Below are 22,331 nucleotides of genomic sequence, written 5' to 3' on the forward strand. Positions count from 1 at the left end.
TCTGTGTGTCTGAGTATTTATATATACACATGTGGATTTTTAGGCTAGAGTCCTGATGTTCAAAACCAGTCCTGTTTATGCTTTTCATGGATGCTGCTACTACTGGCATGCATATGTATTTCTTCTTGGACTATATAAATACTTCCACCTACGAGTTTAGAGAGTGATAACTTCCCTGAGGATATATCTGAGATCTTATTAATGAGATCTCAATCAAGAAATGATAAAACACTTGCCATTTGATTCCTTTATGGAGGAATTAACAGATATTAATCCTTCCAGAATATTTTTGAGGTATTGAATGAATGTAAGTGATGCTTGTTTTTTAGGGTGGAGATGTGTGCCAGTTTTAAATACTCTAAAAAAACCTCATTAGGCTGACTAATGTCCCATGTATCTCTATCTCTGAAATTTCTTTGCAGCCCTTGTGCAGTTAGGGTTTTGAAGCACTTGCAAAACAAGTTAAAAGTACCTTTAGTTACTATAGAATAGCTATTATAATGTCATTTTAATTATTTAATTATTTTTAAATTCTGAAGTGTTATTTCATTATTAAAGACGTAGTTGAATGTGGTTGGTTTGGGCCAGTTCTAATTTTGCCTGTCTTTTAATGTATCTGCCACTTTAATGGAAGTTAGGAATATATTTGAGGTAAAAGTCTTCTGATTTTATTTTTTGATAGATAGTTGTGGGTTTTTTTTTTTTCCTTTAAGTAGGATTTTATTGCACTGAGAAACTTAAACTCTGTCATTGCTATCCATGTGATCACAAAATTATTTTTCTTTTCCCCCAGTGGTTCTTGGCAAATTTCTCTTACCAAGAAGCTCTGTCAGATACCCAAGTTGCTATAGTTAATATTTTGTCATCAACCTCTGGTAAGTTTTATTTACAGCACCAGGTTTGCATTATAAGGCTGTTTATAACATAAAAATCTTTTTTTGATACAATGGACTTGTGTAATGATTTACCTATGGTTTGGGGGAAATAGTAGGGCTTAAAGCCACTGAATGTATGCATTTAAAAATTTCATTATGTATTTGCAGGGGTCTAGGCTATCTTCATGCTTCCCCTGCTTTTTGCTTTTCAAGTTTGTGTGTGTGTACTTCTGCGGTTATGTCTGTGTATTAAAGAGATATATTGGGAGTGTTGTGCTTTTGAAGGAAAGGTGGTATAACTTTTTATCAAAATAGATACAATTCAGAGTAAAGTCTTCTTGCTAAGTACCATTTTTTTAAAAATGCTTTTAGGGGTAAAGAACTTAAACCACCTAAATATTATGCATATCACTTGCTTTACAGGTTTTATGCAAGGCTGTAATATGAGCGTTAAAGTATATAAATTATGTGACAGTCCATGTTTTGAGGAAAAACTTTTGTTGTTCTATAAAATCAGTTTTAAAAGCACAATTACATGATTTTTCACCGACTTTTCAGGCTTATTGCAGTTTATTTTGTTAGTATGGCTAGCCTTTCTTGAAGTTGAACGTGTATTTGCTCATCTGAGGATTTACATCTCAAGGTGATAGTTTCATAATAGTTCTGATTAATATTAGGGATGCTAAGATCAAGTAGTTAAAACAAGTATGTGAAATATAAAGAAGGAAATGTCTGTGAACAAACTAGTAGCAAAACTTGATTGTATAAACTCTTCTTAATTTCTCTTGCAGGGCTTTTTACTTTAATCTTAGCTGCAGTCTTTCCCAGTAACAGTGGAGATAGGTTTACCCTGTCGAAATTATTAGCTGTTATTTTAAGGTAAGGTAATGGGATGGAACATTTGTTCAAAAACTCCCTGATACAGTGAGAGGACAACTATACCTACTATACCTATGGTATCTGTGACAATATATGATAGGCTTCACTTTTTCAAAAATCCTTGTTTCACAGATAAATTGAGCAAGTGAATTAAGTCTTTTAAAATACTTCATATCATGAACAATTACCTAATCTCATGCTCCTGTAGGAAATTAGATTAATCAGGTTTCTGTTGGAAATATGTGAACTTATTTTCTTGTTATTTACTTACAGTTTATTTGTTTTTGTGTAGATGGGAAAAAGGAAGACTTGACATTCAGTGTTGTTGGCCTGTTTCATTAAATGCAATAGAGAACTCCTTTTGGCTTCTCCAAAAGGGGGTTTTGATTAACTAAAGATACCTAAAGATAGAACTGTATTTTTGTATTTTTCTCCCCCTTTTTTCTGTCTTTGTAAAAACATTCTTGGGTTCAAGTAGTGTTTTGCATTTCTTCTTTTTTTGCTAGCATTGGTGGTGTGGTACTTGTTAACCTTTCTGGATCTGAGAAATCTGCTGGAAAAGATACAATAGGTATTTACTTGTTTTTTTAATCCTAGAATATGCAATGATGAGTATTATCTTTTGGTCTTTTGACAATACTCAGTAGGTCATCTAGCAAGCTATACATTTCTTACTCATGTAACATTTCACAATCTGGCTTTTTAGTTTCAACTTCTGAAACTGGACATTTATGATGCTTATTTTCCCCCATGTATATAGCTTAATTGGTAAACTATTTACATTTTTGAGCTTTTTGCATTTTCATACAGTAATGGATTCTGTAATAAACAATTTACCTCTGACAGTTTTATAATAGGTGTATGTTCAGGAGAGTTGATCCTAGTGTGCATGACACATTTGGCATGTCTTAAGTGAGTGTTTTTTTCATCTTTACAGGTTCCCTTTGGTCTCTTGTAGGAGCAATGCTGTATGCTGTGTACATAGTGATGATAAAAAGGAAAGTAGATAGAGAAGATAAACTTGACATACCAATGTTCTTTGGTAAGACTAAAAATAACTCTATTGAAAGTTTTAATTCAGTGTGTGATTAAATTGTTTTCTTTCAGGCACTGAATTGTGTATGAGTGGTAAAGGGGCTCAGAAAAGCCAAGGTAGTAGAGAAAGCATATTGTTCCCATGGTTATGAGTACTTTAGAGACTGGTTGTGTGAATTGTTTCCTGTTTACAGTCTTAAAAGTGAAAGATAACACTACCTGTTCGAATGCAGACAGCCCCTTTGACTCAATGGATTTTATTTTTTTTTTCCAAACCTGTAAATATCTGATGTAATTGTTTGTGAATTTCAGGTAGTTTCTTATATTCCTTTCCTCTGAAAGATTTAAAATATGGCTTTGTTGCTGCTTTTATCTATGTATATTGTGAAAATAGCAGAGTTTAGCTGAGATTCTAGTTATGTTGAAGGATATTTATTGTGATTTACTTAATACTGTTTTTATACTCAGGTTTTGTAGGGCTGTTTAATCTGTTGCTGCTGTGGCCAGGGTTTTTCCTTCTTCACTATACTGGGTTTGAAGCATTTGAGTTTCCCAATAAACTGATATGGATGTGCATTGTCATTAATGGCCTTATCGGAACAGTTCTGTCAGAGTTCCTCTGGCTGTGGTATGTACTACATGCTTTGTATATATTTCACATAAATTGTCTTACCTGTGTTCTCAAATGTTGAGATGTCAAATTTTGTCAAATGTTTTGCCTTTCCTCTCCGCTCCCCCCTCCCCCCAGTCCACATATGCAGTTTGAGTTGGAGGAAGTTATCCATCACGTCATAATGTCCTGTTTAAGAGCAACAGGTAACTTTAAAAAGCAGGTGATGTGATCTTGTAATATTCATTAAGATACTGTGTGCTTAGCTCATTCTAGAATTGACATTTTGAGATGAAAGACTTTGTGATACAGAATTGCAGTAGTAATTAACAGCTCTTCAATTTCCAAGGCCTTGTGCATGTTGGATATATATGAGTCAGAATCCAGTATTCTATAGTTGACATTTGTTTAAATCTTCAGAGACTTAACGAGCTAAATCTCATCAGAACGCATTAATCATGAAGATACAGCAATTCATAAATTAGCCTAGCTTTTGTTTAGTAATTTAATTTCATGATAGTCTGGCAGCAGAGGATTGAACATGCAACTTCTACATGAATGGCTCAAAAGCTGTAGCAGACTTAAACCTTTGTGTAGCTGTTAGAAGGCCAGTGTTATTAGAGAACTGTTTGGTAAGTCAGGGTTCCCAGCTTGAGAGAATTCACAGACTCTGAGTTTCTTCTGGGCCAGCATTAGGTTAAAATAGGGGTGTAACAGAAAATTCTAAAAGTTGAGAAGTCCTATTTTATTCTGGAAACACTGAGGAAGAGTTTCCAAAAAGAAACATGCTTCCAATGCCATACAGTTGCTCAGTGAATCATGTCAGTTTTGGTGCAATATTTTGAATAGGTGTGGCAGTTAGTGAGTTTTTGCCTGAGAACCCTTGGTGTTCAGCCTCTCAACTCTATGGTAGAGAGACTGGAAAACCTCATGGGATAGCTACTCTGAAATGGAGACGTCTGTAATCCTAGGACCTACGTTCTGTGACAATAGGACAACAAAAGATCTAGGTGAAGTTCCATGAAAACATTTTTTGGTGTTTTTTGTTCATTTGTTTGTTTTGGTTTGTTTTCAGACAAGTTTGAAGTTATTTAGGAAATATAATCATGACATTTTTTGTTTATTGGCAAACTCTTAGACCAGTCCTAGTTACAAATGCATTGCAGCATATGTTCCTTTGTAATTTAATTTGTCTATTGGTGGAATAGTTTTGTGATGTTAATGCCATCTTGTAAGATTAGACTACAGTTCAGTATCAGCTGGTAAAAAGGTTAAGTACAATTTCAGCATAGGCAAAATAATAAAAAAACCCACAACCCAAAACAAAACCCAGAAAACGCCCAAACTTGTCTCTTGTCCCAAAATCAGGTACTAGCCTAGGGTTAAGTACAGGGTGTGCACAGACTTTTTTATACACATGCTATTTGTGTAATTACTCAGAATGATAATCCAGTCAATTAAAGAGCTATTTTTATTTCCAGTTCCTTTTCCCTAGATTTTTGGAGTAGGACTATTTCAGAGTTTGTGCTGACATCATCCTTTTACCTGTCCAGTGTGCCACTAGTATGGTCCTCTACTCCTTTCCTTGGAAGTAAATAATATCATTTAACCTACTTGTTTATTCCACCCAACCACATAATGCCAACTAAATAATATAGTGATAGATGTGACTCTTAATTAATTTTAATTTTTTTTCTAAACCTGCTGAGAAGTTGTCATTGAATTCTGTACCATTTACTCATTTATGTGTGCTGGTAGACAGATTGGTTCTAATTCAGAAATAGTCAGTGCAGTGATACAGAAGTATTCTCTTATGGTATAGAAGGGGATTTAGAATACTGGGGAGGAAGTTTGCAAAAATGCAGAGTATCTAAAATGCTTTGTTTCCTTTCTGTTCCTGTCTAATCTGCATACGTTTTTCTTTGTTTTAAAGACAAGGAACAACAGAAAGTGATTACAAATATCCGAGCTGGTCATTTTTGCTTGGCTGAAAATCAGTCTTATGGGAGGACCTAATGGCTTGGTTTGGGAGTACTCTTCTAGTTTAATTAGAGAAATACATGCATGAAGTCACGTTCTAGAAAATGTTTTCCAAATGTGTGTTCAAATCTTTGTGTTTAAAAGGTGTTAACAAACTTCTGTGAGGTGAATTAAAATAGCATTTTCTTCACTGAATCACGTTTCATTAATATAGTTTCAGTGATGCTGCATCTGTTTAATTTTTACAGTAATCAGAATAAACATTGAGTAGGTAAAAAACAAGTTTCAGAATTCTTAACAAAAATTGCACCTGTAAGATTTTTCCTTCTTTAAAATTAGTTGTGTGTGGAACTGATTGCAGTTTCACAAAAAGGCATAGCTGGTACCGTTTTTAGTACTTGCCAAGGATGAGAATTGCCTTTTTCTTAATAAATAAATTCTGGGTGCCTTTGAAATAGGAGGCTGACTCAGTAGTGGGCTTTACTGATTTGAATTGGGTAGATAACCCTTTTTATTTCTTTTCTTCATATGGGAGAATAGGCTATTTCATAGAGGAGTATTTGCTAACAAGCCTCACTATGCTTGGTAACTTTTGTCTTGGTTGATCATAAAGTGGGAATTGCATATATTGGATGTTACGCACTTCACTTGGTATCAAAAATGGCTCAGGCTAGTCATGTTTTATTTATAGAGCCTTATATTTCTATTGAAATGCCAAAGATCTCAAGAGCTTATGTGTTCTCTTAGGTTTGTCCTATATATACTTTAAGGTTCTCTTATTATTACTATTTTTTAAAAAAACTTATTTCAGTGAATCAGTCATTTGCAAACTAAATATGGCTTGCAAAGGAATTTGGGGAAAAAGAGTTAGTTTTCTGTGGCTGTTAATGAGTACTACTCTGACATGCATGTAGTTTCGTTGTTCTGCCACTTATATAAATTGTAATGGCTTTCTCTGACTCAATGATTTAGAGAAGTCTAATGACTGTGTTCCTGCTTAGGAAATATGATGAGACCACTTGTAGAATGCAGAGAAGTCTTACTGAGACTCCAAAGAATGATTTCAAGGGTGTGTTTTAGAGTGAGGTTTAAAATGCAGAGTCTGTTAATTTAAGAATTATCTGTTTGCAAAAAATACTTCTCTCTTTGGGTAGGATTTCTAGACATCGGTAACCTTTCTTTTTTAATTAACCAGATTGGGGCAAAACACATTTAATTGCTATAGGCTGGTATTAAACTATTTCAAAATGGAAACAAAATGCAGATTATTCTAGGTGAAGTCACTACGTGGGATGTAGTGAATTTTCTGTCATCTCAAAAGGTTTGTATGGGAATTAAACCCCACTCCAGAAGACATCAATAGTCTGTAAAACTGCATAAAATTCTTAAATAGATTTATGACCGATTGTGGGTATCTCAATTTTTTGTTATTAAAACAAACAATGACTAACGGTTAAGCTTGATCAAATGTCTTCTGCAGTTTGATGTATAAGCTTGATCAAATGTCTTCTGCAGTTTGATGTATTACTTTAGTTGTCTTTTAACATCTAAATAAGCCCTCTTTATTATTATTAATTATTATTATTAATTATTATTATTTGTTATTTTTAGGGGCTGCTTTCTTACCTCATCACTGATAGGCACACTTGCGCTAAGCCTTACAATACCTCTGTCTATAATAGCTGACATGTGCATGCAAAAGGTAATGTACTACTAAGTTTTGAGCATTATTAACAGAATTTCTTTGAATTAAATGGCAGTGTTATTTTTAACAATGTATACAATGAACAGTATTTTACTTCTGTCACTTGTCAATAATTGTTGAACTGTGTCATAATTAATCCTCTCTTGATATTGACAGTTACAGTAATTTTGCACTTGCAAGTATGCACTTGCACACTTAAGTATATTTGATTAAGATGCAGCTTGTATGAAAAGTACCCAAAGTCATCAGCAATGCCTGGTCAAATGCTTTAGCTTGAACAGGCACTTTCCAGAATTAAAGAACAACTGCAAGTACAGCACACCTTAAATTAATATCTTTACAATTATAGAATTGTTACAGACTGCGTGCCTTGAAAATACTCAATTAGTGACAAAACCAAAAATCTGCAGGTTTACCGCAAAGGAATGTAGCAGCTACAAGGCTTAATTGTACATTATTAGATTCATGTGGACGTTAGACTTCCATTTAACTGTCTTCCTTTAAGTTAGTCTAGTGATAGCTGATAGCTGTGGAAAAACCTTGCATATAAAGAAAGAAAAGAATCTGATAATACGAGTTTAGAATAGAAACTATATGAAGCTAGTGTATATTACTCTTCAAGCTGTATAGATATTTTCCATGCTGGTGGGGTAGAATTCTCAGTTTTAAATATTTAATTATCTATGAACTTCAACTCTACCTTTGAATATTTGAATTTAATATTTAATCAGTGGCAAGGAATATCAAACTCTTAATTTCATGTGAATAATGTTTATTTAGCATATATTGCAAGCATGCAATTATTGTTTTTTTAGGGTTGGGTTGGGTTTTTTTTTTTCTTTAAATCAAAGTCACATAACTGTTCCTATTTCCTGAAGGCAGGATCAGTTGTTTCTGCTCTTTATTTTGGATTGAAATAATCCCTACTGCTAAAATTTTAATTTGAAAGTTAAACCACCTGTTTAACTCTTTGAAATAGTTTTCAACCTGATTTTATAATGCATCTATTGTTAAAGCAAGCTTAATTTTTCTTACAGTGATAATGCCCTTCTTTTTTTGGCAGGGCATCCCCACATAGTCCACTATGGCTATGCCTTTTGACACCTCTCAGTGTAGACACAGGTGTATTTGTCACTTGGCTAAAATATAAGCATTTCCCATCACATGCTTGTGTGCATTTTGACAGTTGGTGACACTTGTATTTCATTGATGTTAAAACTGCATATAGTCATGTGGTATGGAGAGGCTGCAGGAGTTTTTTGTAGAAAGCAAGGAGTAAAATTATGTTTCATCTGGGCTGAAAACAGTGAATTAGTCAGCATTTGAGCACCTTGGCCTAAATATAGTTTGTTACTGAAATACAAGAAGTTCTTTACTGAGATGATAAATCTTTATGTGAATTAGGAAGCAGTTTAGTCATGTAATAGTTTAGCTGAAAATGATATCAATAAAAGTGGGCAAAGCTTACCAAACTTAGAACTATCCAACACTACTTCTGAAATTTTGAATAGACTCAGTCTTGCTCTGCCAGCTGCTGCTGCCTTACATTGCTTCAATGTTCTTTTGAGCCTTGTAGCAAATGCAGTTATGTTTAGTTTGTAAGCTCTGTGCAAATGAAATGTGAAAGTATGAGAGGAGAAAAATTCTGACTATGGCTGGAACATAGCTTAAATTGAGCAGTCTCTGAGTAGTTGATTCCCTGCAGCAAGTGGGGTTTGTGCATTATCTGTGGTGGTTCAATTTATGACTTGTTTTCAGTCATTACATTTGTGTTTTTCTTTTGAGGCTTGTACTTGTTTGTATAAGACTGGCTTATGTACAAGAAATCAGTGAAGTCTTGCACTTAGAATGTTTCCTGCCAAAAAGAAACTTTACTGCTCAGTGTCTTCACAAGCAAAGTGTAAATTTTAATGAGAACCTTTTGACTTCTGAAATTAGCTGGCAGGCATGTCAAAATGGGGAAAAAAACCAACTTGTATTTCACTTTTACTTAACGTCAGTGTGGATTTTGGAAAATAAAGTGGAAAAATAAAAGGATAAAAATAAAAAAAGGGAAGTCAAATTGGAAAATAAAAGGAGAGTCAGACCCTGAATAAATACTTGTGTAACGAACATGTGAGATACAGTACATTTCATATTAGTATTAGCTGAATATTTCAACATGGAAATACAGCAAAACCTTGCAGTGATTCCAACAATAATAAAGCATTCGTTGGTAAGATAACTGTGTTTCTGTTGCTCTTAAAGTATCTGCAATATACACTTGGGACATAAATTGTAACAAGAAAGTAAATAACTAATGATAGCTATTAAGTAAACAAGGAAAACAAATCTGTAGATTTCTCCCCCAAAAATTCACTTTAGTGAGGGGGAATTAGGTTTATATGTGAGCTAATGCTGGTAGCAAAAAATAAAAATTTTGTATGTATATATGTGTGCATCTATACATATTTTATGTGTGTGTGTGCAAATACATTTTTAGGTATGTGTGTATATATATATAGTTACATCTATCAATGTATGAAAAGCTTAGGTTGTCTTCTGAAGTGATTCATCTAAACTTTCTTCTGGAATACCTTGAAAAATGGAATATGCTTTTCTAATTCTCAGTAAACAACTTCATCTCTAGGCTATTTAATCTGAGTAAACACAGAGTCCAGATCTTTAAAATTAATTTATTCTTCATGTACTCATGCAATATTGAGGCATTTGAAAAAGCAGAAACATCTTTAAGGTTCTGCTGGATGACTTGCAGTTGGTGTTGGTAACACAACAGCAAGCTACATGTCTCTTATTTTTTTAAAATAAATTGCTAGTATTAGACGCATGGATGAGTAACCCTAATTAAAGGCAACCTCCTGTAGACTTTGAGGTTGGTTGTACAAGTATACAAAGTAACCTGCTTGGTTGAGGTGGGGTGAGCAGTAGAAGTTGCCTACCTGGATTTCTCCAAGACTTTCAATAACCGTTTCCCACAGCCTCATCCTAGAGAAACTGATGTGTTGGAAGAGTCTAGATAAGCGGTCTGTGTGGTGGGTGGGGGGCGGGCTGGCAGGCTGCACCCAGAGGGTGGTGGTAAATAGCTCCTTTTCAACCTGGCAACCTGTCACAAGTGGAGTCCCCCAGGGATTGATATTGGGCCCAACCCTGTTCAATATCTTCATAAGTGATCTGGATGATGGGATCAAGTGTACCATGATGAAGTTTGCTGATGATACAAAATTGCACGGGGAAGCAGACACTTCAGAAGGGAGAGCCACCCTGCAGGAAGACCTGGATAAGCTGAAAGAGTGGTCTAACCAGAACTTTATGAAGTTCAACGTGGACAAGTATAAGGTCTTGCACCTTGGAAAACATAATCTGGGGGTGCAGCACATGCTGGGATCTACCCGGCTGGGGAGCAGCTCTTTGGAAAGGGACATGGGGATCCTAAGTGGACAAGCTCAATACGAGTGAACAGTGTGCTGCTGTGGCAAAGAAAGCCCACAGGATGCTGGTTTGCATCAACAAGGGAATCACCAGCAGAGATAAAGAAGTCATTATCTCACTCTACTCAGCACTTGTCAGGCCACACCTGGAATATTGTGTTCAGTTTTGGTCCCTGCTATGCAAAAAAGATGTGGACAGGCTGAAGAGGGTCCAGAGAAGGGCCACAAAGACGATCAGTGGACTGGGTAGACTGCCATATGAGGAAAGTCTGAGCATACTGGGTTTGTTCAGCCTTGAGAAAAGAAGGCCCTATCACCACGTTCCAGTATTTAAAGAGCGGCTGCAAAGATGGATACTCCCTTTTTACAAGGTGTCACGTGGAAAAGATGAGGGTTAATGGGTACAAGTTACTCCTGGGGAGATTCTGATGGGACACAAGAGCAAAATTTTTCACAGTGAGAACAATCAGCCATTGGAACAATCTCCCCAGGGAAGTGGTGGATTCCCCAACATTGGACACTCTGAAGATTCAGCTGGATGGGGTGCTGGGCAATCTTGTCTAGACTGTGCTTTTGCTGAGAAAGGTTGGACCAGCTGATCCTTGAGGTCCCTTCCAACCTGGCATTCTATGATTCTATGATTTGTGCAAGTATGTCTCTGTAATACAAACATCAAAATATCCTAAGCCAAGCCCTATGCTCACGGAAGCCTCGGGTGTCCAAGTTAGGCTGATAAAAATTTAAGCTTCCAACTTCAAGTTTTCCAGTTGGTGCTTCTGGCCAGGCTTGTCTTTACACCACATTTCAGTTTTCTTAAAAGGAACCTACATAACAATGCCACTGGCATGGCTAATAATGTAAATATTAAAACATGACTATATGCAGTCTTCATATGACTGTCAAATGGTGTGTTAACTATACAATATGTGTAATTACGGGCTTCCTGGGTCTTTATTATTCTGTAATAATCTGACATAAATCTGATTCTTCAGAAACTACAACCAAATTTTTACCATTAGTGAAATGCTCCTTTTGGTAACTTAGGTGTTTATGAATTTCTGTTAGAAATCAGTTAGGATTACATAAGGCTCTAACATTTGCATTTTGCTAGATTTTTTGAGAGTGAACCTCAGTGCTAGGTACCAGAACTACCTTTTTTCTCCCAAGTCTTGAACTTTGGAAGTTTTCTCCACAAGGGGGAGCCGCGCTCACGGTCCATGGCTCTGTTAGCCTTGCAGGCAGTTCGGAGTCCAGTTCTTGTTCTTGCACCCTTGGTTTCTCTAACCTGTAATTTTAAGTTTTAAACAGCCTGAGATGATCGCTTCTGAGGGTAGTAGTAGACAGATACAAGTAGTAGTACAGATACAAGTAGAATTTAGTTTAAATTGAGCAAATAATGCACCCTGTCTTTTTTTAAATGGAAAAGAGAATTATTGCAAATTCCCTGTAGCATAGTCTTTCTGTTTGCATTGATTTCAGCAGTAATCTTTCAGTGACAGTATATTCATAGTGAATAAACAGGTGCACAGATCTTTCAGGTGAGATCTTTTACTAGGAATTTTTGAAGTGTCTAGGGCACTTTCTCACTGGTAGCAGTCAGACATCTAAAACCTGAAAATGAGACTATTTGGAAATAGCAGTCTTCATCCACACCACCACGCAATCAGTATGTGCCATTGTAAAGAACGGATCAGTGAAGAAAGGTTATTCATTTATTAGAAGTAGCAGTGGCTATAGAAATTGTACCAAATAACTTACAAAAATATTTGTAATATTTCACCCAATTTTAAAGAACTGAAACTTCATCTCAAACTTAAAATAATTATTACAAATACACAGTATGCCAATTTTTTTTTTTTCTCTCGAGTGAATGATGTTTGTGTTTTAATTCTAGGTGCAGTTTTCCTGGTTATTTTTTGCAGGGGCAGTCCCTGTATTTTTTTCTTTTTTCATTGCAACTCTCTTATGTCACTATAACAACTGGGATCCAGTGATGGTGGGAATCAGAAGAATTTTTGCCTTTATTTGTAGAAAACATCGAATTCAGAGGTAGGGCAGTCACAAAGTTTTATCCTGTCTCTTCTTTAGCCTTTCCAATATCCTATACTCTATTATAAGCCACAATACTCATACTGTGTTTATTCTAATCAAATTTTATAGTCAGGTGTACTAATTTCTTAATAGTAGCAGTTGCCAATCCATTTATTAACCTATGTAATGCTCAGAAAATGGAAAGATGTGAAGTCTGTTTACCTTTTATAAAGTTTCTTAGTGGCTGTCACAGTTTTCTTTTTCTTCCCTTAATGCCTCTATGATAGTTGCTGCACCCAGAACATGCAGTGAAGATTGTGCAAACTGGGGTATACTTTATGAAGTTAAGGGGTCTTTGTATGTTTTTAATGGCTGCAGTTCAAACAACTAGCATACTTAGCGCTTATGTTGGCTTCATAACAACCAATTTAGTATTACTGTATAACTTTAAATAAATAAATCTGTTTCTTTTAAGAATGCCAGAAGAAAGTGAGCAGTGTGAAAGTCTCATTCCTATGCATAGTGTTTCACAAGATGGAGACAGCTGCTGTTCGTAGACAAAAGGTATGCTTAATAAACTTCAAACAATACAGAGAAAAGTGAGGATTGGTTTTCATGATGGCATTTGTGGTTGTATAAGCACACATTTTTACAGAGCATACAATTTATCTTGTTCTGTATTGATGGGTAGAGTTTTGAAGGGTATCTTCAAAATTATTATTATTCATTACCAAGCATTATTCTCACCTTGATACAGTTCTTGGTCAGTGGTTTTGAAATATAGAGTGGTTTTTTACTTAGGACTATTACAACGTTCATCAAAAATTGGACATAAGTCAATAAACCAGAAGAGGCATACAACTTCTTGGTATGTATGATATGTGTGGAAGAGATCTGAAGTAATTATTTCACTCTTTTTAATGCTGCTGAAGTCTTAGTTTGGGCTACTGCAGTTCATGAAAAACATTGACCGTTTAAGGAAGTAGAGGACATTACCAGACTTCATCATTATGGGTCTAGAAAATGGGAAGGAGTCCTTGTGTTTGTGGTTGACAAGAATTACATTATTAAGTTGCATTAAATATTAGGGAAAATATTTCTTATGGTAAGGATAGGGAAACTAGAGTAGAATAGCTAGGCTGTCTGCAAAATATCCCTCTCTAAGAGGAGGTTACACAAACATCTAACAGGAAGATTACATGGTTTGTTGATACTGTCTTGGAGCATAAAGATAGACACAGTTTAGGACTTTCTTAGCCCTATGCTTCAGGGCTTAGTTTTCAAATAATGCATGCAGAATTACATGATGAGAAGTATATTTTTATTTCCTTATGTTGCCTAAATCTAATAATGAAATTAAAATATTCTAAACAAAACAGTAATTGTAATGTCTTAAGCTTAAGAGACACAAGTTATTTCCTTTATTAATAAGATGGAAACAATACATATGATGATTCCTTTTTTGTAATCTTTAATTATGTAGCCCTGATAATTTTTTTTTTTCTTCTTAGTTTAAAAATGGAATAATGCCCAGCGAAGAGACAATCTTCTGGAAAAGTCCCTAAGGAATCATGTTTCAGTGCCTATTCTGAATTTGTAGTAGAAATAAGAAGTTTCAGTTCTTTTGAAACTCTAAACTTTTCCTCTTTCTTGCTTTCATCTGGTTTTATAAATGAACAAATTTACTACATGCCTATCACCATAGGGAGTCTTAGCCCATCTGAGCAACCAACCTGCCTTATAACACTGAGCTTGTGAAGTTACTTGACAAAATCAACAAAACAAATGCTGTTAAGTGATTTCTTTCTTTTTTGAACTCACAATTTTGTTAAATGCTGGAAAATATTATTTTTAAAAAATACTTCCAAATGAGTTATGTAAATAAGTTTGCAGGTCATCAAGTCTTACAGGCTTTCAGATGAAAAGCTAAATAGATATGTTACCTGTAATAGGTACAAGTTAACTTTTTAATGTTGTATAAACTATTTGCATATTAATAGAAGAAAATTGAAAAATAATTTATTAAGTACATTCTTGTAATTATTGAGGCAGGATCTTTGTATGGTCCTGGAACACTACATATATATCGTCTTATGCCATTTTGAGAAGCCTTGTAATGGGTGCCGATGTTTAAAAATCTTTTGTTACCTAACAATCTGGAATGTTTAAAATTTTAGTGAATGGCAAAATATTTCTAATTACAGTACATTTGGGTGTACATTCTCAAAATCAATATTTGTTTTAAACAGACTGATTCTGTAACCCATTCTTATTCCCAGTTATCTCACATGGAAAACTAAATTTGAAAATTTTCACGTGTATAGCTGCCAAGTTATAAAAGAGATCAAATTAATTGTGAAAGTTTTCAGTCAATGGGCTGGCACTACAGTAATCTGCTAAACAGTCTGAAAGATAAAGGTGTTTGCATTGATTATTTTTTTTTCAGTGGCATTAATAAATTTATCCCAAAATTGATCATTTTCTGTATAACTTGTATCTTCCTTCCAGTGCAGTGTTTCTGTCCTATGTGATTCTGAAAAGTTATGAATAATTATATTCAGGAATATTTGAAATTAGTCAGTGCCATTTTCCAACTTCTAGCCTATAAGACACTTACATTAAAGTTAATTTTGGCTTTTGATGGATTTTCGGCCAACAGTATTCTCTTCCACCTAACAAGTTTATTAATAATAATCCTTCCACAAAAATACAGAATGCCTTTTCATGTTTTGACACTCAGTAATGATCCTTCCAAAAGAAATTTTGGTAGTTTGGTGATATGGCTAGTAGATGAGAGGGAATGCAGGAAAGCAACGTGCTTAGCTATACATTTAGAAGGATTGATTAGCCAGCAGCTAGAATTTCATGTAAAAATCTGTCAGTAGAGAAGGAGAAAAAAATTAACCTGGGGGCTATTCTGGTCAAATATTGCACCTTTCTCAAATTTTTCCTTCCAGTTTTTAATACTGGATTACACTACAAGTTTCAGTGATCTGAGACATCTCTTTAAGATGAGATAGTAAGTCCTTCTTTGGACACCTGAAATAGGAATTAAAAAAACTCAAAAACACCACAAACCCAAAACAAACAAAAAGTTTATTAAATTTATGTAGGCATTTTGAGAAACTTCACATTTCAATTCCCAAACCCCACAAGTAGAGGGGTTGAAAATCCAGTATGTAGAACTAATTTTACATTTGACTTCAGTAGAATTTTCAGGGATTTTTTGGGAAGTGGAGTTTCGTTAGTTGGTTTTTAAGGATTTTTTTTTTCTCTTTCTTCTAAATTATGACAAATTAGAGGATGTTAGCTTCAACTTTTTTTCCAAGAAGTAATGTTAAGGCCTGCTGGCAATAAAAAGCTAATGTCTGTTTTCAATTAATGATATGTTTCAATGAGATCATACCGAACATATAATACCAGCATTGACTAGAAATTTGAATCAGTTGAGACTTGTGGCACCAGCAGACTAAGCCTGGGAATACTGAGTATGCTTTCAGATGGGCAATTACAGTATTTTTAGTGAAATATTCTAATACTGTCTTTTGAAATTGGTCATACTGATAGAATTGGAGCTGTAACGTATAATGGACAATTGCTATTCATATTTGCCCTTATGTTCATGCCTTGAAGCAAAAGATCATCATAGTCCCCAGGTACTAGGAGAATATTCTTCTGTCTCTGACCCCAGGAATGTTGAACAATGTTTTTGTTTGGTAAACTCAAAGTTAGGGCCTTCCCACTGTTTTTGTTTTTAAAAAAAAGTGTTATTTTTTTTTTAAAATGCTAAATATTTTAGTCTCATGACACTAGGTAGCTTGAGCAGTCTTTTTGCATTAAATTACAGTTCGTTAAAGAATAAGCAAACTGTCCTTCCTGAAAGGATTTTTAAACAGTGCTGCCTCTGTAGTTACAAGAAATGTGTTACAGTTTTAATTACAGAAGCTATGACATGTAACATTGTTCCTGCATTTAATAGAATGTGATAAGTTTTTTTCTATGAGGTCGTGTGATTTTTTAGTACAATAATGTTTTATAAATATATTATCTAATTTGAAATGTAAATTGCGTAGCTCTCTAATGGGTGCTTGGTAAATGCACAAGAGATTTAGCTTTGATTCTCAGGTACCTCTGACGTAATGGAGACATGCTGGGTTTTTCTTCCTCATGACACAACTGGAATGTAAAGGAGCTCTCTCATAAATGCTTTACCTCTGTGTGCTAGCATAAATTGTCATTGCTCTTACTGTTTCAATTTAGGAATGCCTTTATTTCGACTTATTTCTTGTAGGAAGCACATACACTTTGAAAAAAATAACAGAATTTTTGTCTCAAGCGTTTCTTTGAATGTCATTAGATGCTTCAGGAACAGTGATTTCCCATGCCTACAAAATGGAAAATGAATACTACATGTGTTGCTCTCTCAAACAGTTGAACTAATTACTGTAATCCTATGAGACAAGCAACAATTTCTTCTGTATGTGATTGAGGTTTTGGAGCTGTTTGGGTTTTATATATGGAGGAAATGATGATAATTTGCCAAATGCCATGTAGCATGCCTTCGCTTTCAGGGTTTTGGTGAGTCTTGCGTAGTTTGATGTACTGTGTACTGTACTCCAGAACAAAGGGAAAAAAGGATTTCAGTTTTTCTGGCTACTTTTCTGTTAGGTTTCAGTTGTGGTGAAAATGTGTTCACTATGAGGGGCTGCTGTAGATGTGACACTGATTCAGCAAAGGACTGAAATACATGCAACATCAGTACTCAACAATTACTTCGAAAGCATGGGGTACATGAATGCCACTGAAGACGCTGAGGGCCCGATGTTTCTGTTGCCCAGTGTGCACTGCATCTTGCTTGTTGGCCTTTTGCCTGTGGAAACACATGTAAAGGGGTGGGGGCTGTAGTATGTGACTGATTTGGCTTGTCATGGAGTTGGGCTAAAGTGGACCGCACGCTGAAACTCAGAAGCTAAGGCACTGCTTGGTTATCTCACTGTGGTGTTGCAAATGCTGAAGTATTTTGCAGAAATACGGTGTTAAGTAATGGTATTGTAGGATTGACAAACCATGGTGCTGCATGTGATACTTGACCTGGTATGCTGATATAAGCATTGCATACCTCCTTCTAATGTACTAGCAAAAATAGGAGAGTCTGCAAATTACTTTTCTTGGTGTGTGGTGTTATAATTGTCATTCTCTTTCACAATCCCCATTGTGCCTAGGTACTGCTATTCACAACTATGATTGCTTTAAATAAGGTGGCAAAACAATTTCTTTGTAATTCTTGGTTCCATCTCTGTGTTGAATGTTATCATTCCTATTGCCTACTAAAAGATCCTCCTGTCTTAGGGAAATGAAGTTACTGAGCTAAACCAAGCTATCAGAGGAGGGGGAAAACAAGTTAAATTTTAGACATAGGTTGAGTTTATGGACACACTTTCATATTTCTTATGAAAATAGGCTTCGGTGAGGCAGAGTGTTTGTATGTTTGTAAATGAAGGAGTGGCATACTCAAAAATCAAGAAACAGAAACTAATGTTAATATCACAACGTTGAGTTATATGGCTAACTATAGGATGGTACTTTTAATCAGTTTATTTGGGTTAAGTTTCGAGTTAGTTACCATTTCTGTTATGTCTTATGTAGTGTCTGCAATTTAATAGTTATAACTGCAGTAGCATTTAAGTGTTGGCTCATAAACAGTTGTTATGCATGATTTTTTTTTTTCCTATCTAATCCAAGATTGCATTAACGCTGTATTTTGTTGTACATGATTATTGCAAGGCATGATTTCTCAGGGAAATATGGATGATACCATGTGTTGTGAGAGCTGATAACTAATTCCTGCATTTAAAATTGTGACAAATATTTTAAGGTTTCACTTCAAACATTTCACATTGCGTAACTTTCATGTTGAACTTCCTTAGGCTTGTCAGGTAAATCATGACGAGAATGTTAACAGCATTTAAAGGTGTCAATAAAATACACTCTGCCCAACACTTTTTTTACTTTTTGGACAAACATCCATTCTAAACTGATGCTGCAAGTTATGTATGTTTTTATCTACTTTATTGTACTGTGCGCTATATAAATTAATAGTTGCACTGCTGATTTCGAAGCTGCACTTACGGCATGACAGTGACATTAAATTTCAGGGTTAGGCAATGCTATAGTAATACATAATCTGATTCTGGGGTAGAGTACCAGTATAAATCTTCTAACATATATATATATTCATTTATATAATTAAATTTTTACAAAGTCTGTTCACTTTGGGGATTTTTGTTTGTTCTTCCAGTAAAGTTACTTTGGCTAGACTGGGATTTGATCCAAAGCCCATGGGAGTCATAGACAGCATTAATAAAGTAAAACTTTATTGAAAATAAACTCCACAGTCAGGTTGACCTTTATGCCTTTGCAGTATTTCTGTCTGCAGCATACATTTGGAGTGGTTTGCTTTAAGACTTCAGTAATATAAATTTGAGGGATTTTAGTGCTGGTAAAAATGGTAAACATACTATTGTAACTAGTCACAAAAATATTTCCCTATAGCCAGCATGCAGCTTAATTATTTAGAAGGCGAATTTGTCTTGCTACATGAATTTTCTTTAAAATTGGCAGTATAAGAAATGTTAACCACTTCACTTAGTTGTATACTTGTAGGAGAATTTTTTGTCAATAGTGAGACTATGTGATCATAGTCATCATAGCCTTGAGGATCAGCTTCCTCTTGATGATTTCTGATCTGACATTTCCATTTACATTCACTTTGCAAAGAATGCAACAGGGCATTTCCTCTCTAGGTAAGCTACTATAATAGTATTTTGACTGTCCCAGCTCTCTGTATTGTTAGAAATCTAGCATAAATCTAATATATAAATGTGACTCTGCTTAGTTATCTGTGTTCTCACTCTCCTCCAAGGTAAAGTTTTGCATCATTACATCGGGTATTAGTAGTTAACCAAACTTTTTCTGGAATGTCTACTGTGATGTGGAACATATCCAGAATTTCATCTAGTTTTCAGTTCCTACTTTTTAAAAGTATGAAAGACTTTTTCTCTGAGGATTTTTGTAGAAAGCTGCTGTTTAGTTCTACAAGTGCAGAGTTCTTTAAGTGCATCTCAGTTCATAAAGTTGCATCCAATTTTATTTTTATTTTTTAATGAACTTTTGACTGTTTTGTCAGGGAAGGTGCACAAATTTTGTGTATGTTCCACAGAAGAAATATGACTGGATACTGGAATGGCCTCAGAAATAATAATTCAGGGGTGTTTCTATAGTTCTTTACATATGTTCCTGAAGTTTTTAAACATTTTTTTTAAAAAAACCAACCAACCAAAACCAAACAAAACCCCACATCTATCAAGCTGAGGGGAATTAGCCATTTAGCATAGAACTAATTTTATAATATGCAAACTACTGTGTTTTCATTAGAGATATCCTTCAGTATATTACTGATGTTGCCAGCCCAGTTGTCTGTGTTAGAAGTGATGCTTCTCTTCTACCTAAATCTAATCTTTTACATGCCAATTAAACTAGTTTCTCTACCAGAATGAGTAATTTCTAAAATATTTTTAGAATCGCCACCTTCTTCTTCTAGCTAGGGGAACAGCAGGAGCTTTCCAGCCAAATAGTATCCCTTTCCTATTGGAGAAGACAAAAAAAATTAAAAAATAAAACTTTATTGAAAATAAACAGTCTTACCGGGCAGCATATTGGATCAGCTGTAAAATCATCAGGGTAATTTCTTACATAGCCCAATTATACATAGGAATTGCTTAGGCAATAGAGTATTGGATTGATCTCTCTCTGGTTGATCTTGATTAAATATAGAATGTAGGTATTTTAAATAATCATTTCATATTGAAGCTGAATGCTTAAATTAAGCCCTGTGATTGTAAAAAAACACCAAAAAAACCAAAACCTGGGAAAAAATTATATTTGGAGACTACATACTAAGGAGTTTTCTTCTCTGTGTTTTGGGGTTTTTAGGGGCTTTTTTTTTGTGAAGTGTTAAAAAGTCCCACATACAATCCAGTTACAAATAAATGCTCTATCAGTTGAAAATCATGAGAGGATATTTACACAAAACTATATTGAAAGCTTAGCCATTTGTTCAAGTTGGCGTTATCTGAATCAAATTAGAGAAGTATAATGTGTGATACAACTTCAGCATTGTACAGCTGAAGGGGTCCTTGTAATGATTTAAAATTTGTGTAAGTTCTCTTTGGAGTGGGTATTAGTAAAACAAAATGGTTTATGAAATTTTTTCTTAGTTGTTTATACAGATTGATTTGTGGAGCTTCTAAAGCTTGTGTACATTAAAAGATGCACAAAACCAATAGTTAGTAGTTTTGATGGTCTTTTTGGCATTACATTTTGTACTAAATTTCAGTGAATTCTGAATAACACTTTTAAAGCAGAAGCTGCTTTAACTGAAGAACTTTCAAGTGAAGAAAACTGTTGTTTGCATGAAGTCTGTATGGTTTGCTGATAATTCAGATGTTCTGAGTGCACAGCTAGTTCCAGGTATATCCTCTATGAAACATCTTTATGTATAATCTTAACCATTTTCCTTAGTGAGACCAGAACGTGAATTGCTGATGTGTATTGCATTTGCACTTAAATACCTGATTTCAGAGTGTGTTAAACCTTGATCTATTTTTGATAAAAAAGAAATGTAGCATTTTTATCTAATTTCCATTTAATGATAAGTATATTCATGCAGAGAAAAACATATAATTATGGCTTGATGCAGTGATTTTAAGCCAAGAAAACAGCAGGATAGCAGTAGTAAATCTGAAATGAAGATGCATGTCTCTTCAGAAACTCTGGCTTCTAGTTTCTTCCTTCCCTCTTTATACCAAATTGGTGTCTCCATTATTCCAGAATTATACAGGTGAAGCAAGGACCAGAACTTTTACCCTTTGTTTTTTTTAAAAGTGAACATTGGCTTTTGTCTGGGGTGTCTTTCTCCTGTCACTTCATTTTCTGAGGGGGATCAGTTAAATGAGAAATATAGAATAAGTATTTTTAATTAAAATCAGATTTAAACTATTAATTATTTTGAAATTCTCTATATTAATAGAGATTTAATGAATGGAAATTAAAGACCTGTATTGCAAATATTGAACAATGCTTATATATTTTTAACAAAGTATATATATATATGAAAATTTGAAACATGCGTAAAGGTGAAAATTGGAGGAGTGTTCTTGTGTTAATATGTTTATAAACTGAAATTCTTAAGATCCAATACCAAAACCCTATAAAAGGGCTAATGAAAAGAAAATGTAATGTATTGTGATGAACAGCCTGTGTAATACAATCAATGGGTGTGATGTTTTTGTTCTGTATTATATTTATTATATGTAAGTAAACAATAAAGATTATAAATCTTATTTTCTTAACAGGAATTAGTATTTGGTTGGGGTTAATGCTTAATGTATTTTATACTATCAAGAAAAAACGAATGGTCACTAAGGGTGGGCTGCCGCAGGAGAATAGCATAGTGGTAAAAAGGTCTTGAATTGACCCACTTAATTGCCATCTTCTACCCTTAAAAGTGAGTCTTGGGCTGTCTCATTTTACTGGAAGTCAGCTAGGATGCCAAAAGGTTATAATTTGTTCTCAGATTGGTCTGGTAATTTAAGTAGTAAAATACCAATTTTTAATCCATTTTCATGGCTGCATGTGATTTTTGCTTGCTAATAAATGAATTATAAAATATACAAGAAGATTGTTTCATCAGCAGGGGGAGCTACTGTAGTATCCATCTATCTATTGCA

The 22,331-nt window shown here is 34.6% G+C and overlaps 1 protein-coding gene across 1 annotated transcript in view; it reads left to right on the top strand.

Annotated features, from left to right (window-relative positions):
• The window catches only part of SLC35F5 (solute carrier family 35 member F5), a 39,485-nt gene extending 17,541 nt beyond the window's left edge, over positions 1–21,944 (top strand). The window contains exons 9-17 of the mRNA XM_049803282.1: positions 794–875; positions 1,667–1,754; positions 2,261–2,325; positions 2,692–2,796; positions 3,258–3,417; positions 6,991–7,081; positions 12,407–12,561; positions 13,019–13,107; positions 14,055–21,944. Of these exons, the coding sequence (XP_049659239.1) occupies positions 794–875; positions 1,667–1,754; positions 2,261–2,325; positions 2,692–2,796; positions 3,258–3,417; positions 6,991–7,081; positions 12,407–12,561; positions 13,019–13,100 (828 nt within the window). The 3' untranslated portion in view covers positions 13,101–13,107; positions 14,055–21,944. The remainder of the gene's footprint in view (positions 1–793; positions 876–1,666; positions 1,755–2,260; positions 2,326–2,691; positions 2,797–3,257; positions 3,418–6,990; positions 7,082–12,406; positions 12,562–13,018; positions 13,108–14,054) is intronic.
• The last annotated feature ends 387 nt before the right edge of the window (positions 21,945–22,331 follow it).

The sequence above is a fragment of the Accipiter gentilis genome, chromosome 1 (assembly GCF_929443795.1).
Source record: "Accipiter gentilis chromosome 1, bAccGen1.1, whole genome shotgun sequence".
NCBI lineage: Eukaryota > Metazoa > Chordata > Aves > Accipitriformes > Accipitridae > Astur > Astur gentilis.